We start from the raw sequence: 23,571 nt of genomic DNA, 5'->3' as shown, positions 1-23,571 counted from the left end.
TTTGTCTATTTTCTTATCTATCCGAATACGGCAGCGTTTAGAGAGAATTCACGCAGTGTAAAGCAACTAGCCTAATATTTCAATGACAATTTCAAATACGCGACGTCCACCTTGTTTCACATACCTTTTCAAGGACCGCTACTCTGTAAGACAGTCGATGCAAAAGAGAAACATGATTTTCTCATGAAGGAAAATAATCTTGGCAGCAAAATCAGTCTTTCTTTCTTTTCTTTTATTGCATCAAACTGAATTAATTCAATTGAAATTGGGTATTTCATTTGTATATATACTGATATATGATCGATAGTGGGGTAATTTCGTAATTTTGACTCCAGGAGTTATTACAACATTGTTACACTATATATGTTTTTTAAGTCATGAAATCATGAATTTAGTAAAAAGTCAAAATATTCAAATAGTCTTTATTGTTTTAATTAATGCTTGTAACAAAGGGTTCACAGCAGCACTTTACAAAATAATTAAAACAATTGAGGACATGCCCGGATCCAGAAACCCTCCTCCGCCACTGGACATAATAAATAAGCCTCAGACACTCATCGGAAAACAAATCAACACCTTGGACAACCCCCCTCCCCGAAAAATTTTCATGGTCAGATGTCAGGCACGTATAGTATCGAAGGAGGGGGGGGGGGGGGCAGGGAGAGAATATTTTGCCTTAAATTTACGTATGGAAAATTCAATTATGGAGGAGTGCTCCACCTTCATGGTTCGAAGTTATAGGAAACTTAACAAAATTAACTGGATTCCATGGATTAAGATTGTGGAAAAAAAGTTTTTATTTTTGTTTTTTTTTTCTTGTCAAGATTTCGATCGGATAATCATGCCCCCTTCCCCGCTATCCACTTTAAAAAACAATGTTATCTGCCATGATGTGTTTTTTTTTACATTCTGTAGAATCTCCACATACAATATTCCCTATACAAGCATTTCACATACAGTAAAACACGCTTATAACGAAGTCCCAGGGACGGGCAATTGTACTTCGTTATAAGCGTAATTCGTTATATCCGTCAAGTTTACAACATGAAATAAAGTCACAGGGAATGAAAATCACTTCGCTGTAAGCGTCAATTCATTATAAGCGTGTTCGCTATAACCGTGTTTTACTGTATATTTTTTGAAAGAGCTAGTTCTCTTCACAAATAATGATAATTAATTTAGATTGGAATAGAAGTCTTAAATCAGCTGACAAGGACATCAGTTGATTTTGATTGACACCTGTTTCCTCCACATCTTGCTCTGTACTTTTTTACGGTCTGTTCCATTCCTTGAAACAACAAAGATCCTCTTGTACATGACGTGCGAAGACACTGTGCGCAATGTTTATCTGTTTGGGATCTGAACATTTATACACAGTACAGTTTACATACTGTACACTATCAAATCCTAAATATACGATACAAAAGGAATAATATTTTTGTTGTCATTTATCAACTGTAAAATATTGTTGACGCGGATTATAAATTTTGTGTTATTTCTAAAAACGAATATCAAGGGAAAAATTAAAGAGTGGGAGTTACTGGAAGAAATAAAAATATTTCCGATGAGGAATTAAATCCCGAAACCGAGCCCCGTGTGGTGCGGAGTTCCTTGCCTCTATTACGTACATGTAGTTCCGGTAGTTTTCCAAGCTTTAAGTTTCCATGGGATGGATTACACAATCTTTGAAATAGTGTCGTTTCCGAAGAAATGATAAGATATAAACTTTATTTACAATGATTTTTAGTTCAACAATTTGCATGGCGTGTGCCCCCCCCCCTCCCCCGGCCGGTGTAATGAAGAATAATGACCCCCGTAGAATAATGACCGGGGTTCATTTTTTGACGTAGAATAATGACCCACCTTACTGAGAAATGATTATATTTTTCTGAAGAAAAATGACCCAGGGGTTATTTTTCTTCATGTTAAACACGAAGAAAAATGACTCCCGTAAAAAATGACCCCCGCTGTAAACAAGAATAGAAATTGGTTACCCCGTATCCAAGATACGACTTTGAAATTACTTGAATTTTCACTCTGTTCAACTGATTTTAAAGTTATAAACACCGAAAATGTAAATAGGTATATGATATAGGTATATGAAAATGTAAATAAATCACTGTATACTGGCACTAAACTTGACATACTTTAGATGGTGAACCCCTTTTTTATCAATCTGTTAGATTACGATTTACTGTACCCGTTATCGGCTTCGTGATAATAACACAGTAAAATCCCTGTACATGTTGGTTTTATATTCTGCAAAGTATGTCCCTTGCGGGGTCAGCCTATAGGTCGTGGGGGTTATGATAAACGTGCATTTTTCTTTTGTAAATCTTCTCATTTATGTGACAAAAATAAATTTCCAACAAGTTCAACAAGTTTAATCATTTTAATAACACATCTTCTAGGAATATATCCATCACAACACCCCCCCCCCCTCCGGGATTTTCAAAAAAAAAAAAATTAAAGAAATAGTGATTTTAACTTGAATGTAAATTATTTTGAGTTTTTACATTAAAGCAATGAAGATGCATGTGTGTTTTTAATTATATATGAGTTTAGAAGACATTTTTATTAATTTTGAGACCAAATATCATTTCGGGTTTTTAGTGCGATCATTTCAAACCAGCAAAAGTGAAAGTAGAGAAGTAGAAAGTTTCCGGTGAGGAAAAATACTTCATTCTAGCAGTTTCAAGCTATCTAAGATTAGTTTGCATCGTAAGGGAATTGTATAAATGTCCGGTAGGTTCCAATTCTATATTTATGATGATAGATTTGCATTAAATTTGAGTAAATTAATTTGTCATGCATGTGACATGACTATATACCGAAGATGTAGGTATGCACTCTTTAACATGTAGAAGCCTACCATGTTGGTTAGTACTTGATCCACAAAACCTATCTTTGTTTATCATATTCAAAATTGAATGAAATTATCAGTAATCATTTTAAGTAGATATTTACTATAGTATAATATTTATTTATTAATACTATTATTACTTATTAGGTTAGTTACTGACTCACTACGGAAATATATTGGGTTGATCAATCTCATAGATGGCGAGGCGAAGCCGAGCCTTCTATGAGATTGATCAACCCAATATATTTCCGTAGTGAGTCAGTAACTAACCTAATAAGTGTTTTGTTTTCTCGAGGACTTTCAAGCGACATATTTATTCACAAATAGCGATGATCTACGCAAAGCCATGTACAAGATGCCTTACATCTCGTCCAATTGAACTCATTTAAACTCTACAAAATTTTCAATCTCACCTTACAAATACTCTTTCAAAATCTTTGCTTCACCCATGTTTACTTACAATGTTTTGTTGCTATTCAATTTAAAATGTTTTCTCCCTTTCCTCTGCAGAGATTTGAGCAAATTTCGACGCTGCCATTTTGTTCTGCTCCAGACAAAACAATGTGACGTCAATATTCTAAGGGCAACTACTCTAATTTTAAAAAATTTCAAAGGGCAACTACTCCAAATACTTTAAGAACTTACGGCATGCAGTTTATGTTTAAAATACTATGAAATGTCGAAATGAATAAGCGAAGCGTTGACTAATGACGGCCATATTGCCTAATATTATTTCTCACAGAACAAATATAGAGATATATGACGCAATCACGTGCTATGTTTAAACCATTGAAAATGTGACATTTCAGTCCAAGGGAAAACAATGAAAAAATAGATCTGACAATATGTTGGGATGGGGGTAGATATAGAACGTTGGTTTGGGGTGGGGGGTGGGGGTGTTTGTCTTTAGGCTGTACAGATGTGTTGTGCATGAAGATGTAGTTATTGTTCTCTCTCTCTCTCTCTCTCTCTCTCTCTCTCTCTCTCTCTCTCTCTCTCTCTCTCTCTCTCTTTCTCTCTCTCTCTCTCTCTCTCTCTCAGTTTTAAACATATGGCTGCTTTTGACATGGAATTGCAAATGTTGGGGATAGTGTTTGATACATGTTGAATTAAATTCAAAACATTTCATTTTAGATAACATGTAAATTGAAATGGAACTAATCTTCAAAGAATAAAACACAACAATGAGCCACACTTGATGTAAGTAAAATTCATTTTTGTAACTACATTGTCCAAGTTTAAAGGAAGGAACCTGTAAAAACTTATACCCTGGCCAGTATTTTACATGCAGATAATTTAGAGTATTAGATACTGAGAAACTTTATATTGATTTTACATATTTCACAGACTTAGTGGGTATTTTTTTTTCTCTGGATTTTGAACTCTCTTCCGCATGATATGTCTTTTGATAAATTTTGTTAAATTTGTTACCATGGTAACAATATACAAGAGTAAAAAGAAAAACTCCTTATAAGCAAGTTTCTTTTCCCTATGACATATTTAATGAGTTAAGTCATTGCAATTGTTTATTTGTTCCGAAATTAGGCTTAAATAAAAGTTCAGCAAATATTACACTTATGTGAGTAAAAACAACTCATCACTATGATGTCATATAGGGTGAGGTAATCTCAAGCTAGCATCAAAATGGAGCAAAAACTGAATTGAGGGCCTCACATTATAGAGTCATATATAACTTTATTTTTTATGAACCAATACCTACATGTAATACCTTAATGGATAGGGAAATTCCTATACTTTTCTATTTTACCTTTTTTGTGGTATTTAAAAACAATTCTTTTTTGTAATTAAAGAAAAACTTGTGATTTTTATGACAACATTTTTATAAAATCAGACATAATTGAGCTTTTTCATAAGAATATGAACAAAATAAATTTGGTAAAATATTGAATGTTTATGTTTTACATGTATTTTAATCCTTGAGATTAAAGTTTCCTCAATTTATGCTATTTGAAGAGCATCGATTGCCGATGAGCTATATGTTGTTTAGGTAAATTATAACTGGACTGTTTCTTCAGATTTCATGCATGTGTATCAATGCTGCAAAATCCATAATTATGTATTGAATTTTTCCAAATTTGGAATCATGGTTCTGTAGAGTGTCTAGAGTGAAAAATATATATCAGCTAAGAATTGTAAATAAGCACAATGACTGTTTTATATGAATTATAATTTCTGTTACTTTCTGTAAACTGCAGTAAAAATTACAATATTGTAAAACTATCTCATGAATAATAAAAAAATATACCTACTGAAAAACTTAAATCTATAAGGGGGTCATTATTCTACAGGGGTCACTTTTCTTCATGTAGAGACGGTGCTCATTTTTATGAAAATGACACTTATGCTTCAGGCAAAAGGGTCATTTTTCTACGTAGAATAATGACCGGGGGGTAATTTTTCTGTGTAGAATAATGACCGTTGCGTCATTATTCTACATTACACCGGAAAATCTGCATTATGCAGGCATTTAATTTTATTGTTATCTTGATTTCTTTGGTGCAATATGATAATTATTTATTGAATATTGAAATGACATCTCTCTCTCTCTCTCTCTCTCATTTAATTGCCAATATAAAATTGTAATCCTAGTATATCACCTCCAGTCCCTCATATTTCCAATACACAATATCCTCACCCTTTGTATGTGTATATATATATTCAAAGAGAAAACTTTGATATATAAAGAAAACTTTTAATATTAATTGAAAAAAAATGATCCCTCGAAACATGGTATAACAGACAGAGGTAAATATCACTACCTGTCATCAAGACAGGTGACACGACGCTGCTCACATTACTTGCTTCTGTACAGGGACTTGCTCGATTCGCAATAATTGATGGACAGACATCTCACACTTTTTCAACATTTACATGTATCTTTGTTGCGAACTCAGCGGCCTTACAGACAAAAAAACTATTCTTAACCATACACTGGACAAGAAAACGAGTGTTACCTTGGACTACGGTGATGCGTGGGCCTTTCAACTCCTTAATCTTAAGTTACCGGTAGTAAGAGATTTGTCAACAACCTACTACCGCACCATGTCTCTAAAAATTTCTTCCGTTAATGAGGCGTGTCATTAACTTTAACTTCTTTGTATTAATTAATTAATTAACTTATATATTTATTTATTTATTTATTCATTCATTTGATTGTTTATTTATTGACTTTATTTCTTGACATTGACTTATTGTATGTAATTATATATTTGTATATATATATATTATAGTTTATTAACTGCTCTTTTTTACTTATTAAATAATTAATTATACCCCCGCTCTGAAGGAGAGGGGGTATACTGTTTTACGCTTGTGTGTCTGTCTGTCCGTCTGTCCGTCTGTCTGTCCGTCCGTAACAAAAATTTCTGTCACATTTATCTCAGCAACTATTTATCGCAGATGCTTGAAATTTTTACACAGTATTTGTATAGGCATGCCATATCGTGGGATATATTTTTGTACCAGTCGGACGTCAACTTCCTGTTAAATGACGACTTTGCTTATTTTTTAACCAAAATTTTCAAACAAATTTTCGTCAAAGATTTCTCAGCAACTGTTTATCGCAGATGCTTGAAATTTTTACACAGTATTTGTATAGGCATGCCATATCGTGGGATATATTTTTGTACCAATCAGACGTGAACTTCCTGTTGAATGATGACTTTGTTTATTTTTTGCCAAAATTTTCAAACAAATTTCCGTCAAAGAATTCTCAGCAACTATTTATCGCAGATGCATCAAATGTTAACCAACTATTTGTTTAGGCATGCCATATTGTGGGATATATTTTTGTATCAATCGGACTTCAACTTCCTGTTAAATGTCGACTTTGCTTATTTTTTAACCAAAATTTTCAAACAAATTTTCGTCAAAGATTTCTCAGCAACTATTTATAGCAGATGCTTGAAATTTTTACACAATATTTGTATAGGCATGCCATATCGTGGGATTTATTCTGTACCAATCGGGTGTCAACTTCCTGTTAAATAACGACTTTGTTTATTTTTAGCCAAAATTTTCAAACAAATTTTCGTCAAAGATTTCTCAGCAGCTATTTATCGGAGATGCTTGAAATTTTTACACAGTGTTTGTTAAGGCATGCCATATTGTGGGATATATTTCTGTACCAATCGGATGCCAGCTTTCTGTTAAATGTCGACTTTGCTTATTTTGCATATTCACATCAGAGCGGGGGTATCACTAGTGAGCATTGGCTCACAGATATCTTGTTTATTCATTTATTTATATATATATTCATTCATTTTTTTTTCATTTATTGACTTTATTTTTGACATTCACTTAATATATGTTATTATGTATCAGAACAGCTGATATTTTAATCAGATTGGCTTGCGAAGAGAAGTGGATGAAGGAAAATTGTTATGATGTGTTTTTAAGTCATAAAGTGGAGTGTTTTGGCGTTCTATCGATGTGTGTAGATTAGAAATCACCAACGATGGGCCTTTGTGGCCGGTACCTCTTTGTTGTCAATGGCGCATACAAAATTAGCCCAGATTTCCTCTGAAATTTCATAGAACATCAAACAGCGACCCGATTATAGTGCATCGGACCGTCCAAACTGCCCCAAAAATATACAGCAGCTTATCCAGAAAGTTGGTTTTATCGTCGTAAACCAAAAAAGCTTCTATGTAATACGAATTTTGTGTAAAATGAGTTATTTAGACGCTTGTATGGTATACAGAATCTATAAAATTATGCCCCTAAAATGCCAATATTAAAGTGAATTTAGCTATGATTCAGCACCCGCATTAGTTTTATTAGAACCTGACAATGCTAATTTATATGAAAATGCACGCCAATTGAATTCTTTAAAATTGAATACCGGTAATATAACGGCAGTTTTTCAACCCATTCCCCCCATAAGGCAGGGTTCCCTAAACTTGTACATGTATATACTCTCGGGTGGTCATGATATAAACAAGTTTGCTATGTCTTGTGAATAGACTTGTATATTTGCACAAATTAGAACCAAGAAAATCATTCAAAATTAACACCCCGTGAAATTGCATACAGTATAACTTTAAACATATTTTCATAAATCAGAGGCCACCGCGAGCACCATGGTTTTAATAATCGCTCATAACTTTTTGATGTAGCTACAGAATTCAGTAAAACTTTCCACATGTGTTCCACAATAAATGTTTTTTTGTTTTCAAATTTTATTTTTGCGAGTGTAAAATAATAGATTACTTGTAGGCTATGCCTGTCCACTTCCCAAAAGAGAATACTTGACATGTGGATTTCGTTTGATTCCAGTCATGGTTGTTAACGGAAGGATGCAACTGTCCTCATGCATCAACAGTTAACTTAAATTTAAATGGAATTAAAGGACAGAAATTGGTTTGTTTACTCCTATTAGCATTAACAGTTTTCAAAAATAGAGCAGTTGTTATTTATAGAAAATGGACAGTGAAATAGATTCATCCAATATTTTCTATAATAGCAAAAATACACGCGTTATGATTTTTTTTCTTAGCAGGGGGTATCAATTGTGAGCTTGCTCACAGTACCTCTAGTATTTATTTAAATGCTGTTTTAGAAACCATTTTCCGTAAAATTTCTTTGAATTTCTTAATTGTTTTTATTAAGATGTGAATTGAATATATATTTTACTTACTCAATTATTTTTAGCTTGAAATAATTTACTAGTCTTTATGATTTCATTTGTAGGTAGTTGTCCTGACTAACTCAAATTTGGAGGAGAAAATCCGAATTGGAGAGATCTGCCACAAGAACAACATTAAATTCATTTCTGTTGATTCCAGAGGACTGTTTGTGTAAGTTTTAATTTTGTTGGACTTAAGCTGATATTCGTTTATTGAATGAAATGGTTTGCCTTATTTATGAGGGTTAACCTTATTTTCTGCAAGCTTCCAAGCGAATTGTCAGGTTTTCCATAGTAAAAATTTCCATGATTTTAAAAAGGCATTCTGTATGTGATGAAAATTCAGGCAAATAATGAATACCATTGGTGTATGAAGCTCCTTGTTGGTTGTTCCTTATCAGTCATAGTGACCTGTCGCTATAGAAACTAGAACTGAGGCTCATTGACAATGTCTGATTATAGTAATGTTAATGTGGGGGCTTTGGTTTTTGGCAGGGAGCTGTTTTGCGACTTTGGAGATAATTTCGTGATGAATGATGTGGATGGGGAGGAGCCCATCTCAAACATGGTGGCATCCATCACTAAGGTAAGGCAGACCCAGACAGATTAAAAAAAATAACTGAATCCTGGCTGGTGGTGCAGGGTTTAACATACTGTACAGTAAAAGACATTCTGGTCAGGGTGATTGTGAAACACTAAATAAGTTAAAAATGATTTAAGTTAAAATTGATTGTTCCTTATTCAAACTTGATTTTTTTTTTCTCATGGTGTCGGGAGAGAAAGAAATAAAAAAAATTAAATTCACAGCCTCTATTATGTTAAGATGAAAAAAATAAATAAACAAAAGTGTTCAAATGATGCGGGCTAAACAATTTGATCTATTTTTAGGATAAAGAGGGCGTGGTCACTTGTTTGTACGAAGCCCGCCATGGATACGAAGACGGGGATCACATCACTTTCGCTGAAGTACAGGGAATGACTGAGCTCAAGGGGTGTAAACCAATCAAAATCAAAGTGCTAGGTAATTCTCCCTCAGTCTATTTCCTTTGGAACATTTGAATCAATTTACTTTAGAATATATGGATTTCCTACTTCACCTATATGTACACTTGTATGTTAAAAAGAACAGTTTTTGATTTACTTTTGGGCTGTACCAATTTGATATTTGGAGATACTGTAAAAAAAAGAAGATACATGTACGTATTAAAGAAAAGTTTTGTTGTGTTTTTGTTGTTGTTGTTATCTGATAAACGCTTTGTTAATTGCAGGACCGTACACGTTTAGCATTGGAGATACAACCAAATTTTCCAACTATGAATGAAGGGGAGTACTTTCCCAAGTCAAGACGCATAAAACGATTCACTTTGTAAGTTTATACAACTGTATACAGCTGAACTTCAATATCTCGAACATCGATATCTCAAATACAATGGATATGTTGAAGTGATTTTTAAGTTCTAGCCTCTTATTTTTTAAGTGTTTTGGCCTTGATATTTCGAATACTCAGATATCTCAATGTTTTCAAATAGTCCCATCTAGTTCGAGATAACGAAGTTTGACTGTATTGTGTCAGTTTATTTTCTTCCAGCTTTTTCCTATTGATTTTTTTTTTAATGGTGTTTCAAAAGTAGGGTTCATTGTTGTAACTATGGAATTGAATAAAAAAAAATTCCCTACCTTACAACTCATTACTGATTTTAATTTCTTTGTGCTTTCAGAAATCCATCAAGGTTGCTATGGATGCCCCCGAGTTCCTCATAACAGACTTTGCTAAGTTTGACCGCCCCGGTCAGTTACACATTGGTTTCCAGGCTCTGTATGAATTCCAGTAACAGAAAGGACAGCTGCCTTGTAGTCGATGCAAGGTCAGTTTTAATTATATTCATAGAAACAATACTTTTATACTTCCAAATTCCAATTTTTTCTTTAAGAAACAATAACTTAAAACTTTCAAAGTCCCAATTTTTTGGGGGGTGAGTTATCAAACCTAAAAAAAATTTGCTTGTTGTTTATAGAACAGAAACCTTAGATGTTTAAGAAAGTGATCAAATCAGTAAAATTTTGATTTTGAAGCTTTTTTCTCTCTTCTTTTTAAGGCTGATGCTGATGAATTCCTTAAAGTTGTGAAGGCCTTGAATGAGAAGTCACCAGCTAAAGCGGATGAGCTGGACAAGAATGTAATGAGAGAGATGGCTTACACCTGCCGTGGAGACTTGTGTCCATTGGCAGCCATTATGGGAGGGGTGGCAGCTCAGGAGGTCATGAAGGTAAGGTCAAATGTCATATGATGATTAAACCTTTTTTTTCTTCTTGTTAATATGCATTTGATTGGAGCTATGTTCTATTAAAATTATTTTACATGTATCAAGAATTAGTTTAGTTTATTGAAAAAATAATAAATTGAACGTATAATGGAGGAGATATAAATATGTGGACCCCCCCCCCCCCGGCATGGCATGTCTACATGCAGCTATTAAATATTTCAGTACAATCCGCAGAAATTGTCATCTCTTCTACAGAAAAACCTTTAAGGGTCTTTAAGCGTTGGAATGTGATATTCCATTTGCTTTGTCATGTGACTGTTTAAACCCATATGAAAATGTCTTATGATGATGATAATGAGATGTAATAAGATGAGTTGATCTTGCTGTTTTCAGGCCTGCTCAGGGAAGTTCCACCCAGTGTGTCAGTACATGTACTTTGATGCTCTGGAGTGTTTGCCAGAAGACAAGGACACCTCTCTGACAGAGGAAAACTGTAAACCAGTAAGTAACTGTTGTAACCGTAAATCATTGAGTACTTGTAGTAACTAGTAAACCAGTAAATAACTGTTGTAACCGTAAATCATTAAGTACTTGTAGTAACTAGTAAACCAGTAAATAACTGTTGTAACCGTAAATCATTGAGTACTTGTACAGTACAGATCAGACCCATCCTAACACCAAAGTAAATCCCAACTAAACCCTAGGTTTACTTTCAGGGTTTACCTTGGGTTTGCTTTGGGTTTACTCTGAATTTGCTTTTTGGGTCAACTGTAGCACTGACTTGTGAAGCAGACCCTTCATTTAACTTACCATCTTACTGTCTGTAATTCTTGCCTCTTGTATATTCCAAATACACATGTAACGTCTAATTTCAGAGTATGCTTCTGATCAGGCTTTACTATTTGTGTCCACTCTGGGTTTACTCTGGGTCCACTGTAGTAAACCCAGAGTAAACCCTGAAAGTAAACCCAGGGTTGAGTTAGGGTTTACAGTACTGATCAGACCCAACCTAACAGAAAGTAAATCTCAACTAAACCCTGGGTTTACTTTCTGGGTTTACTCTGGGTTTACTAGAGTGGACCAAGAGTAAACCCCAAGTAAACCCAGAGTAGACACAGAGAGTAAACCCCGATCAGAAGAATACCCTGAAAGCAGACGCTACATGTGTATTCAGAATTTACAAAGGGCAGGAATTACAGGCAGTAGGATGATAAGATAAAATACAAGTTTGTTTCACACTTCAGTGCGTATAGTTGACTCCAAAAGCAATTCTCGAGTAAACCCCGAGTAAACCCAAAGTAAACCCCGAGTGGACCCAAATTTTCAAAAAGTAAACCCAGGGTTTAGTTGGGGTTTACTCTGGTGTTAGGTTGGGTCTGATCGGTACTGTAGTTATTAGTAAACCAGTATGTAACTGTCGTAACCATAGACCAAATATTACATGTAGTAACTAGTAAATTAGAGAGTAACTGTAAAACAGTAACTAGTAATGTAAACCAGTGATTTCTAACAGTAAGTGTAAACCAGTAAGTTACTGTAAACCATTTAGCACGCCAATGGTTCAAAGAAGTTGAACATAGAATAAACAGCTCAAATTGATGCAAAATTGTCACTTTATAAGTATTTATCTATTGTCAGATTTAAAATCAAAACATTTTTTTGACTTTCAGACCAATAGTCGATAAGATGGACAGGTAGCTGTATTTGGGTCAGATTTCCAGGAGAAGATGGGAAACCTCAAATATTTCTTGGTAAGTGCTGTTGATTTCTTTTGAATAACAGATTACAGTAATTGGATGATATGATAAAAGTTATTGATATAATGCATACGATGAAAATGTATATTTACAATTGTTACATCTTTGAGCAATGTGGAAGCAGTTTATGATAAGACTGGTAACTTTATTAAAGATTTTTAGACATGAAGTATTCGAAGTGCTTGATGAAGATATTTGAAGTGTAGTAATGTTAGAATTGTTTTGTAGGTGGGAGCTGGTGCCATTGGATGTGAAATGTTAAAGAACTGGGCCTTGATGGGTCTGTCTGCAGGAGAGAATGGACATATATATGTGACAGACATGGACATCATTGAGAAATCCAACCTTAACAGACAGTTCCTGTTTAGGCCCTGGGACGTACAGGTCAGTATATATATACGTGCTCAGAGAGAGAGAGAGAGAGAGAGAGAGAGTTTGTTTTCAGTATGAATATAGGCTTAATAATAAGATATAGTTTCATTTAAGAGGCCCGGGGGCTGACAAATACATTTTTTTAGCACTTGCCCTCGGGCAAGTGGCAAGGCAAAATTTACTTGCCCTACCTCAATATCTACTAGCCCAACCAAATTCTTTATTGTGATTAAAAATAAACAATACACATACCGTACAATGTTTTTGCCCTTCACTTTAAATTTTTCCACTTTTAATACTCTTCATAAAATATATAGTTTTGATTCAACAACTCTTCCTCTTGGTTTTCTCAAGAGTGTGTTAAAAAATCAACACATAACATGTTGAGATTTAGTTGGATTTGTTTTAAAGGTAAAAAACAAACATTTTATTAACAGTTTTGGGTGTTTTGATAATTTCTGTCACCTTAGGTTAATGTCCGAGATAACAGGTCACAAGCGCACACACACTTTTATACATATCCAGTAAATTTTGTTTTAGAAACCTAAATCCCCAACAGCAGCCTGTGCTGCCAAACACATGAATCCCTACATACACATCACCTCCCAGGAAAACAGGGTGGGGCCCGATACAGAGAACATCTACACTCACGAAATCTTTGAGAAGCTGGATGGCGTGGCTAATGCCCTGGACAATGTAGATGCAAGTGAGTTTCTTTTTTAAAGTTTAAAAAAAAAAAAAAATTGTATACAAAGAACTGAAATGGTACTATGATATTTCAGCAAACACCGTTGATATAAGAATTTAAAAAAAATTCAGATGATTTAATATTCATGCATCAACAGTACATGTGTATATGAAAAAAATATTAAAATGCTTATAAACATGTACTAAAAACTGCATAATTTAGTATAGTATGTTCTATTGAATAATAATCAATATGGGCTTGTTTTCTTGCCCAGGATTGTACATGGACAGGAGATGTGTGTATTACAACAAGCCCCTGCTGGAATCAGGGACCCTGGGCACCAAGGGCAACGTACAGGTGGTCATTCCCAAACTGACCGAGTCTTACTCCTCCTCGCAGGACCCTCCCGAGAAATCCATTCCTATCTGTACCCTCAAGAACTTCCCCAACGCCATCGAACACACACTACAGGTAGGGAATTCCTGTAGAGATCCCCAGACCTGTCAAGTTTCTGTTGGAAGTTTAAGGATTGTGTGTAGAGTGCTAAGTTCAAGGTTGAGAGAACTTGATAAAACGAAAAACCTATAAATATTAGATTTTTTAGAAGAAAAAAAATTTGTTGTGCTAAAATTATGAGAAAATGAGACTAAAAAGGTTATTTTTTATTTTGTAACTTGATGAAGCTCCTCAATGTCATTGAAACTACATTATTTTTGTAATAATTTTTTTTTTTAAAAGAGTGAATGTTCATGTGTGTATTTACCACAATGCATGTACAAATTTGATATTTTGAAGCATGAAGTTGTGAAAGATCAAAACCTTCTAAACATGCAAAAATCTACAAATTGTTGCGCTGCTAATGCAATGCTATTCAAACAAGGTCTTTCAATTAATTCTGTGAGTCAATTCACAATAACAGTAATTACATATTTTCAATGCAGTGTACATACAGTACTCGCAATGATGATGTCACTCAAGTTGGGAACCACATCAGGATAACATACACCAATATACCAAAGGACGAGTGCACTTATGGGCCCCGGTAAAAAGTGAAAAAATGATGAATCAAATTAAGCATATTTTTTCCCCTAACATTATCTATTGATATCTATTCCATAAGAATTAACAAGTTTTAGCGCTGAATTTATTGTTTATAAAAAGCACGAAGCTTTAAAACATAGAAGGGGTCAGCAGACATTCTTGATTTTGTATAGTAAATCGAGGACAGGCATTCATTTTAAAGCCTTTGTTTAATGTCAGCCTAACTGAGTACAAACGTGTGGAAAAGACAAAATACGCATTATACATTTAGAAAACTCCTGTGAAAAAAAGAAGTTTGTACTCGGTTGGGCTGGTACCTAAAAAATGAAAAACGTATGAAAATTTCAAGGTTTTTCCTATAGCAAGCGAAAGCTTTTACCTGCGTGACCCATTTTTGAACTCACGCATGGAATAAATTATTTCAAACAATCACGTGGTTTCTATCCAGGTAAACGTTTGTCAAATGTGCTCACTGTAAAACATTGACACGTTTTAGATCGCTTTCCATCATCTTTTAGGTCAGGAATGTTTGTTTTTCACTATGGAAATATGCAACTTCAAAGCTTCATTCGATTTTTTTTCAGACGTAAAATAACACATAAAGTATAATACAGCAAACGCGCCAATCGATCCACCCACCAACAGAGCAATGTTGATTTAAATGTCTCCTCCCTCTGATTTAAATAGACACAATTCAAGTAGGTTCGGTTCGATTTTTCCGGATTTATATTATTAATAGGCATTTAAAAATCCTCAATTTTTTAAATTGTATGCTAATTTTGGTAAAATTAAGCGTGCATATAAATCAGAAGTATCCATGAGTGCTTAACTATTACGACAAAAAAGCAATTTGTTGACATTTTCTACATATAAACGGCACTGAAAAAGGGCCCATTCTCTATAGCTTAAGTGCACTTGTTCTTTGGCCAATCTATACTTTTTTCAAAAATTTCCATAGAATAAGGCTTAATTGCTGCCCTATTAGTTAAACTCTTAAATATATTATCCCTTTAATATGGTATAATTTGTGTTTTTGCAGTGGGCCAGAGACCAGTTTGAGGGACTGTTCATCCAGCCAGTAGAGGGCGCCCTTCAATATGCCACAGATCCTAAATTCCTGGAGAGAACTGCCAAACTCCCAGGCACACAGCCAGTAAGTCAAAACCAGGGGCATTTGTGATTTTCGTCCATTGAACATTCAAATTATCTTCATGTGCACAAGCCAATGTTGCATGAATATGCAAATAATCTCAGTTTCTTCCAACAGAAAATGGGGATACATTGAAGAATTTGTGCCCTTTTTTCTTCCATAAAGGGTATCAATCGCCCTATTCATAATGAAATTTCTCCATGTTATAATAAATATCAAATATAGTAGTATTTTTTTGTGTAATTAACATTTGGTTTGCCTTGTGTACATGTAGGTGGAGACACTACATGGAATTAAGAAGGCCATCGTTGACGAGAGACCAACCAGTTTCCAGGACTGCGTGGCTTTTGCCAGGAATCTGTTCCAGGAGAACTATAATAACAACATTCGTCAGCTTCTGTTCAACTTCCCTCCTGATCAGGTCTGTGTTGTTGATAGTGATTTATACACAGCTATTTCTTTTTATTGAATTGTGTTTATGCATGTACATGTACACTTATGAAAATCCATTGTCAGCTTATAATCTGATGGAAACCAAATTGCATAACAATCCTTCATAATAAAACTTAGGAAAAATTAGTATAATTGAAGAATGGGAGGGGGGCAGAAAAGTTCCTGAAATTGTCATCTTAAGGAAATGGAAATAATATATGTCATGTGGAAATGGCATTAGAGAGCGTTTGTGTAACCTTGTTGTTAATAACAGGAAAGCTTTGTGTGAATTTTAAGAGCTAAAAATAACAAATGAAGTATAGTACATAATGTATGGTTATTTTATTTATTATCAAATCCTCTACAAACATATTAGAATAGTGTTAAGAGTTTTGTCATAGATAATAGAAAGGTAGAATAACTTGTGTTTGGTTGATTTTTTTTATCAGGTCACAAGTTCCGGAGCTCCATTTTGGTCTGGTCCAAAAAGATGTCCGCATCCACTGGAGTTTGATGTAAATAATGTAAGTTCAGTCTGTGATCTTCCTCTAACTATTATTTTGTATCTTAATTGAATTGTCAGTAATGTTTACCCTGCAATTCGATTCTCTGCAGGAAATAATCTTTGTCTTATTTTGTCCTCTTATTGCAGACCACCCATTTCGACTATGTTATGTCTGTAGCTAATCTCAGGGCTCAAATGTATGGCATCAAACAAGTTCGGGATCCAAAGGCTATCTGTGATATGGTGTCAAAGGTCAAAGTGCCCGAGTTTAAACCTAGGTCAGGGATAAAGATTGAAGTGACTGATGCTGAAATGGAAAGAAACCAAGGAAACCTAGGTTTGTTGACAAAATCTGTTGTGTGTGTTGCAAACTCCTTGTGATAGATAAAGGATTTTTTTTTTTTATATTTTTTCCCCACGTTTACACGAACATGCCTGTATTTTGGGAATTTAAAGAAAAAAGATATTGCTTAAAATGATTTGATCTATTGTTTCTATGATGAAATAGATCTATTTCAGTCATTTTAACCCAAATACAGTAAAACACAGTTATAGCGAACACACTTATAATGAATTGAGACTTACAGCGAAGTGATTTTCACTCCCCGCGACTATATAACATGTTGTTAACTTGACGGATATGTCGAATTACGCTTATAACGAAGCAAAATTGCCCGTCCCTGGTGCTTCGTTATAACTGTGTTTTACTGTACATAATGGACAACATCTTTTCACATTTATGCCCCCAGAGATGTAAGAAAAGGATGTATTTTTTTAAATCTCCTCTTTGCATGCTTTTGATAAAAAAAACAGGTCTTAAATTGAACATCAAGGTCAAAGATAAATGGTCGAATTTAAGATCATTCATCTAGTTCATGGTCAAATTTTTCACATTTGCTTAGTACAGAAGGGATATTTTTTCAAGAATTTTAAAGAGGCTTGGAGAAATTGTATAATTATTTTTCAAAATGCAGATGTTGATGCTGGGGAAAATCTACAAAAGGACTTACCCCCTGTGGAGAAAGTAAAGGCCATGAAATTAGTTCCTATTGAGTTTGAGAAAGATGATGATACTAACTTCCACATGGACTTTATCGTGGCTGCTTCCAATTTGAGAGCCGAGAACTATGACATTCCACCAGCAGATCGACACAAGGTATACTGAGGGGAATTAATGAATTAAAAGTAGATATGGTTGATTCATATGTATATATACACACATTTAATGCAAAGTGTACATGTTAGTCAGTTCTTTAGATACTTGACATTTATGAAATGTCTGAAGCATATGTAAGAATCCAACTGTATGTGACAAATGTATTAAGTCTATAGACTTGTACATATCATTAGGCTGTTTTGATTGGGTCTTGTTGCATGTGGATTTTGGGGTTGGACCGATCTTAAGATTTTTATATACCACTTACTAAAGAAAGATATGTGCTGTTTATCAAATGATCATTGACAAGAATGATATGTACAACAGCCTAATTTCGAAAACAAAATTTAAAGAAAACTAATTTGTTTTTCATTCAATGTTTCAGAGTAAGTTGATTGCTGGAAAGATCATCCCAGCCATTGCTACCACCACAGCACTCATCACAGGCCTAGTGGCTGTAGAACTCATCAAGGTATGTCTGGTCGTGAAGGGATCATAGCCACTTGTGCTTTGAGTGCAGGTTATGTTTTATGGCATAAATTGTGCATGTACATGTTCATTTTGATTTTGTTTGAGCTACGTTAGCTAGGGAAAGGTTTGTGTCCTTTTCCAAGGGAAAACTATACGTTCCAAGGATCATGATCAGATCTGGAGGGAGACTAAATATAAAAAATAAACATTGGATCCCCCATCCCTTGTATAATAAAAAGGGGGGCTTTAACTTTTGAGCATTTTGTTGAATATGAAAATTATATTCAGTAAAATTTTCTTTCAATGGGGGGGGGAGTAGATCCACCCTCACCCTTGGAAAAAATCCTGGATCAACACCTGATCAAAAATATTTCGGCATTCATTTGTTGTAAAACTTGTCTTTCGATGTATGATATTTAAGTTCTCTTTTACAGCTTGTACAAGGACATAATAAATTAGAAAGCTACAAGAATGGATTTGTAAATCTGGCCTTGCCCTTCTTTGCTTTCTCAGAACCAATAGCAGCACCCAAGAACAAGGTAATGAATTCAATCAGAACTTTAAAAACTGTGATATGCCTCTGTGTGCTCTTTCTCAAATACATGTGTATGTATATGTTTGTACTTTATTATTTTAGTATTATGACACTTACTTCACATTATGGGACCGATTTGAAGTTCAAGGAGAGATGACGCTACGGGAATTTTTAGATTATTTCCAGGTAAACTAGTCTGTTATTATTAGATAAATGTATGGTCCCATAATTGTCTGTCAAAGCTGGAATTGATTCCATATATCCTGAAATGAGTGTTCTTTAAACATTTTGTTAGCCGTCAATAGATAGCATTGGACTCTGTGACTCTGGGTCAGACACTTTGATGTCACCTTGATAATCATGATGTCTATATACCCTTGTAGAAAGAATACAAGCTGGAGATCACCATGTTATCACAGGGCGTGTCCATGTTGTATTCATTCTTCATGCCCCCCGCCAAACGACAGGAGCGATTGGGACTACCGTAAGTTAATCATGTTTTTGTGTTCTGAATTATTCAGGTCTTGGAAGAGTAAAAGCATTCATGGCAGAATGTCAACTAGACAAAAATATTCTCAAGACAAAAATAATGAACTCGTAGAGATTTCGGTGAAACTGGATCTTTATAGCTCAGAGTAGATGGGGGTATTCTTGTATCATGACTAGTTTTAAGAAATTTTGTTTAGTAAAATGAACTATTTTAACAAGCATTCAATTCATTATACTACAGTTCTCGGCTTGTGTCAGAAGAATCAATTGACATGCAATAATATCTCAAGCAATGGTAGAAAAATCGACTTTCTTTTTACTTCATTTATGAACATTTCTATGCATTCTTTTTCTTATCAAAATGATGTATTGAATTGCAGATTATCAGAAGTAGTGAAAAGAGTCTCCAAGAAGAAGATTCCTAGTCATGTAAAAGCTTTAGTGCTGGAGCTGTGCTGTAACGATACGGAGGGAGAGGATGTAGAAGTTCCGTACGTTAAATACAATCTACCACAGTCGTAATGTAAACACTGCCCTAGAGACCGCAATAGGTATCCCCACGAGTGGTGACCAGACACTAGACATTCTCATATTGAGAGACTTATCAACAAACAGTCGGACAAACGGATGACTGATGCACAGTCAGTGAAGTGCAATGAACATAATTACAAAGATTTTTCTTCTTTTTGACTGTTGTATATTTGTATTTCTCAATGATGTAATATTAACTTGTGGACTTGTGTAAAGGAAAACAAAGCAAACAATAATTTGATTGTCTAACTATAGTATTCGCTGTACACAGACAGGTTTGGTAGTGTGCATAATGATTTATTCTGTCTTTACGAAACTTAAAAAAAAAATGAATAGAATCATAAAAGTTTAACAAGTTGTTGTTTATTTTCTTGAATGACTTCGTTTTTAACAAGTATTCTAATTTGGACTGTGAATCTTACCATTAAGAAGGTGGATTGGGGTTTTTAGCTGACCTTAACTTGAAGTTCAAATGAGAATTTCCGATCACCTGTTATCCGTCCATCCATCTGTAAACTTTTCACATTTTTGACGTCTTCTTTAGAACCACTGGGCCAAATTTAACCAAACTTAGTACAAAGCATCTTTATGGGAAGGGAATTATAAATTGTTGAAATAAAGTATGAACATTTTTTTAAAAGGGAGATGATTACAAAACAGTGAACATAAGGGGTTTGTCTTAAAAAATCATCTTGAGTACCAATAGTTACACCAAATCTTGTATATATAGTGAAGTTCATAAATTGTTAAAAAAAAAACTTGACCCCAGATGATGCTTAAAAATCTTCTTCTCCAGAACTACAATGCTATTATTTTTCTAATTACTGTGCAAGCATCCTAAGATAGCGTAGATTGTTAAAATAATTAAAATAGTGACCCCCAGAAGAGGGGTTCAAAGTTAAACATAGAAATAAATATGTTGATGTTCTCAAGAACTTCAATGCTTCATAATCATGACTCTGGACCAATACTGCAGCCTGAAGAGGGTTCAACATTCATTATGAAAAAACAGGGAAGGTGTTCAAAATTCTTCTCAAGAACTACAATGCTACAATTTGTGAGATTATTATGCATACATCCTAAGATAGTGTAGATTCTAGATTGTTAAAATTGAGACCCCCGGACCAATATTTCTCAAGAAATACACTGCTATGTTTTGTTGTATTACTATGTATACGGATCTTCATATCCTCATGTTAAAGTCACAGTGACCTTATTTCACTTTTTATAATCATTTATAGTTCAGTTTACAATTTTGTTATCTTTACAATGTTGAGGCCTATGATAAAATTGCTCAGTTCATCCATCTTTGATTTTAGGGTATGATGCCCCCCCCACCCCCTCTCCCCACATAATAAGCTTCTTTTTAAAGTTTTGTTTAAAATGTTGTCAAGTCTTGCAATATAAGACAGTCTAACAATATTATTCATATTTAAGCATTTCGAAATAGGATGAAACAAGAAATATTGTTCAAGTCCGCGATGTCGCATATGGGCCTCTTGGTTTTTTTGGGCTTTTCTTGGGGGGGGGGGGTCAAAAGTAAACTTTCAGAGAGACGGTTAAATTATAATGCAGAATTTGTAATATGATTGAGGCCTATGATAAAATTGCTCAGTTCATCCATCTTTGATTTTAGGGTATGATGCCCCCCCCCCACCCCCTCTCCCCACATAATAAGCTTCTTTTTAAAGTTTTGTTTAAAATGTTGTCAAGTCTTGCAATATAAGACAGTCTAACAATATTATTCATATTTAAGCATTTCGAAATAGGATGAAACAAGAAATATTGTTCAAGTCCGCGATGTCGCATATGGGCCTCTTGGTTTTTTTGGGCTTTTCTTGGGGGGGGGGGGGTCAAAAGTAAACTTTCAGAGAGACGGTTAAATTATAATGCAGAATTTGTAATATGATTGATCGGAACATTTCTACAATCTGATTAAAATCGGATCCTTGATCCGCTCCTCGTGTAGCGACAATAAAAAAAACAAGGAGCGGATCGAGGATCTGATTTTAATCAGGTTGAACATTTCTTTTTTTTTTTCGAATGAGTTTATTATGATACCCACTTTTTAAAACTGATTTTAAAAAATGATTTCATTATCATAATGGTACCTACTGCAATATTAAATGAGAATACAATAATACATGTATATATACATACAAGAGTTGAAGTACAGCAAAGCATTTTCCTATGACCAGTTGACACAATAAAACAAGTGCCCCAAATTACATAACCTCTGCTCGAAACATACAAAGCAATGTTTTTCTTGTACTTTTAACAACTGTTAAAAACAGTTATATATGTTTCAAAAATGTGCTCTTAATATTTATAAATGGTCCCTGTCAAACTAAGCCCTTATGTTTCATTTAAAATATATAAATAATTAATATATTATGATAATATGTAACTTTTACATATATATACATATGTATGTACATGTAATACCAGTATATTGTTTGTATAGGACTGAGCAACATGCGAAATCTACTTCTATCTTGGTAATTGACATGACACTGATGATCATGACACTTGTCAATTTATTTGATAAGGTACAACAGCTGTATATAACATGCAAACAATGCTCAAATGCTACTTACTTTAAATAATGGAATTAGATTAGAGATATTTTTTTTTTTTGAAAATAAAATTAACTAGACACGATCTCGTTGCGAGCAACGAGGAGGTCTTCCGTCCGATTTTTTAGAAGGAAATATGACATCATCGACTTTGAATTTCGACAACAAAACATGATATGGTAAAAAAGAGTGAAGTACTAATGCTTTTTTGTACCGCTTTTTATAAGTTCTCTTACATTGCTTTATTAAATACTAGCATTTCTTCCAATTAAGATAAAAAAGATTAAACTTCTTTACCTCTGGTCCCTCAAAAACCCTAATTGGGTAACACAAGAGAAAATTGTTATATTATAACGTATATAATAACGTTTCATACCTAATCTATCTTTAATAACCTTTCACAAAATGGCTCTCTTGAAAGGGCTACAGATAAACGATTTTAGAGCCCTTTGATCCGCTAATTTAAGGGACCAGCCCCTTTTTCTTGATATTAAATGAAAGGACATTTAAATCTAAACACATTTTGTCAACAAATGTTCAAAAATTCGTTACCGTTTTGGAGATATATGAGAAAGGAGGTTTTAGGGGCCGATCCCATTTCTCCTTAAAGGGGCCCTTTAACGATATTTTAAAGGTTACATATTGTTAAGAACATCGTTCTGAACAACTATTCTTCTGTACTGCATTTCAAAATATTTTTCCTTTCTGAGATATGGGTGTCCAAAATTTTGGAATTTTGGTCCCTAAAAACCCTTAATTACGTAACACATGAAAAAATCATTACATTGCTTGGATATATTATAACTGTGGGATAAACATATTTGCTTCTATAACCTTTCACAAAATATCTCTCAGTAAAAAGTTATCATTAAAAGACTTTAGGCCCCCTCAGCCCCTTATTTAAAGGGCCAGCCTCTGTTTCAAGATTTCAAATAAAAACTCTAATCAATTAAAACATTTTTTGTTCAATAAGTAATTACAAATTTTGTACCATTCTTGAGATATCTTGAGAGGGTCGTTTTAGAAGCCGATCCTTAACTCCCTTAAAGGACCACATAACAAAGAAATAATGGTTAATTATTGTTAAGCTCAGT

The 23,571-nt window shown here is 34.1% G+C and overlaps 3 protein-coding genes across 3 annotated transcripts in view; all 3 read left to right on the top strand.

Moving 5' to 3' along the window:
- The first annotated feature begins 496 nt into the window (after positions 1-496).
- LOC136269669 (ubiquitin-like modifier-activating enzyme 1) lies at positions 497-11,449 on the top strand. Its single transcript, XM_066083308.1, has 8 exons — positions 497-610; positions 8,576-8,682; positions 9,006-9,096; positions 9,399-9,476; positions 10,229-10,321; positions 10,607-10,777; positions 11,168-11,275; positions 11,429-11,449. Exons 1-8 carry the CDS (start codon positions 497-499, stop codon positions 11,447-11,449), a joined length of 783 nt encoding a protein of 260 aa, XP_065939380.1.
- Positions 2,646-23,571, top strand: part of LOC105339616 (ubiquitin-like modifier-activating enzyme 1) — a 127,190-nt gene continuing 106,264 nt past the window's right edge. The window contains exons 1-12 of the mRNA XM_066081987.1: positions 2,646-2,745; positions 3,998-4,063; positions 8,102-8,245; positions 8,576-8,682; positions 9,006-9,096; positions 9,399-9,531; positions 9,779-9,876; positions 10,229-10,375; positions 10,607-10,777; positions 11,168-11,275; positions 12,445-12,525; positions 12,760-12,915. Coding sequence (XP_065938059.1) covers positions 12,502-12,525; positions 12,760-12,915 — 180 coding nt within the window. The 5' untranslated portion in view covers positions 2,646-2,745; positions 3,998-4,063; positions 8,102-8,245; ... (6 more) ...; positions 11,168-11,275; positions 12,445-12,501. The remainder of the gene's footprint in view (positions 2,746-3,997; positions 4,064-8,101; positions 8,246-8,575; positions 8,683-9,005; positions 9,097-9,398; positions 9,532-9,778; positions 9,877-10,228; positions 10,376-10,606; positions 10,778-11,167; positions 11,276-12,444; positions 12,526-12,759; positions 12,916-23,571) is intronic.
- LOC136274645 (ubiquitin-like modifier-activating enzyme 1) lies at positions 16,057-20,186 on the top strand. The gene is made up of 9 exons (XM_066081995.1): positions 16,057-16,203; positions 16,664-16,738; positions 16,867-17,056; positions 17,694-17,875; positions 18,261-18,347; positions 18,781-18,885; positions 18,984-19,067; positions 19,265-19,365; positions 19,751-20,186. The coding sequence occupies exons 3-9, from the start codon at positions 16,888-16,890 to the stop codon at positions 19,890-19,892; spliced, it is 870 nt and encodes a 289-aa protein (XP_065938067.1). The 5' UTR covers positions 16,057-16,203; positions 16,664-16,738; positions 16,867-16,887; the 3' UTR covers positions 19,893-20,186.

This window comes from Magallana gigas, chromosome 4, assembly GCF_963853765.1.
Source record: "Magallana gigas chromosome 4, xbMagGiga1.1, whole genome shotgun sequence".
Classification (NCBI taxonomy): domain Eukaryota; kingdom Metazoa; phylum Mollusca; class Bivalvia; order Ostreida; family Ostreidae; genus Magallana; species Magallana gigas.
The sequence above is the reverse complement of the archived record's forward strand: the minus strand, read 5'-3'. Positions and strand labels throughout refer to the sequence as shown.

Coding starts and splice junctions, on each gene's coding strand:
- LOC136269669 (XM_066083308.1), top strand. CDS start 497: ATGCCCGGATCCAGAAACCCTCCTCCGCCACTGGACATAATAAATAAG. Junction 611..8,575: donor CTCCCCGAAAAATTTTCATG/GTCAGATGTCAG, acceptor TTTCATTTGTAG/GTAGTTGTCCTGACTAACTC. Junction 10,322..10,606: donor AGTTACACATTGGTTTCCAG/GCTCTGTATGAA, acceptor CTTCTTTTTAAG/GCTGATGCTGATGAATTCCT.
- LOC136274645 (XM_066081995.1), top strand. CDS start 16,888: ATGTCTGTAGCTAATCTCAGGGCTCAAATGTATGGCATCAAACAAGTT. Junction 18,886..18,983: donor TAGCAGCACCCAAGAACAAG/GTAATGAATTCA, acceptor TTATTATTTTAG/TATTATGACACTTACTTCAC. Junction 19,366..19,750: donor CAGGAGCGATTGGGACTACC/GTAAGTTAATCA, acceptor ATTGAATTGCAG/ATTATCAGAAGTAGTGAAAA.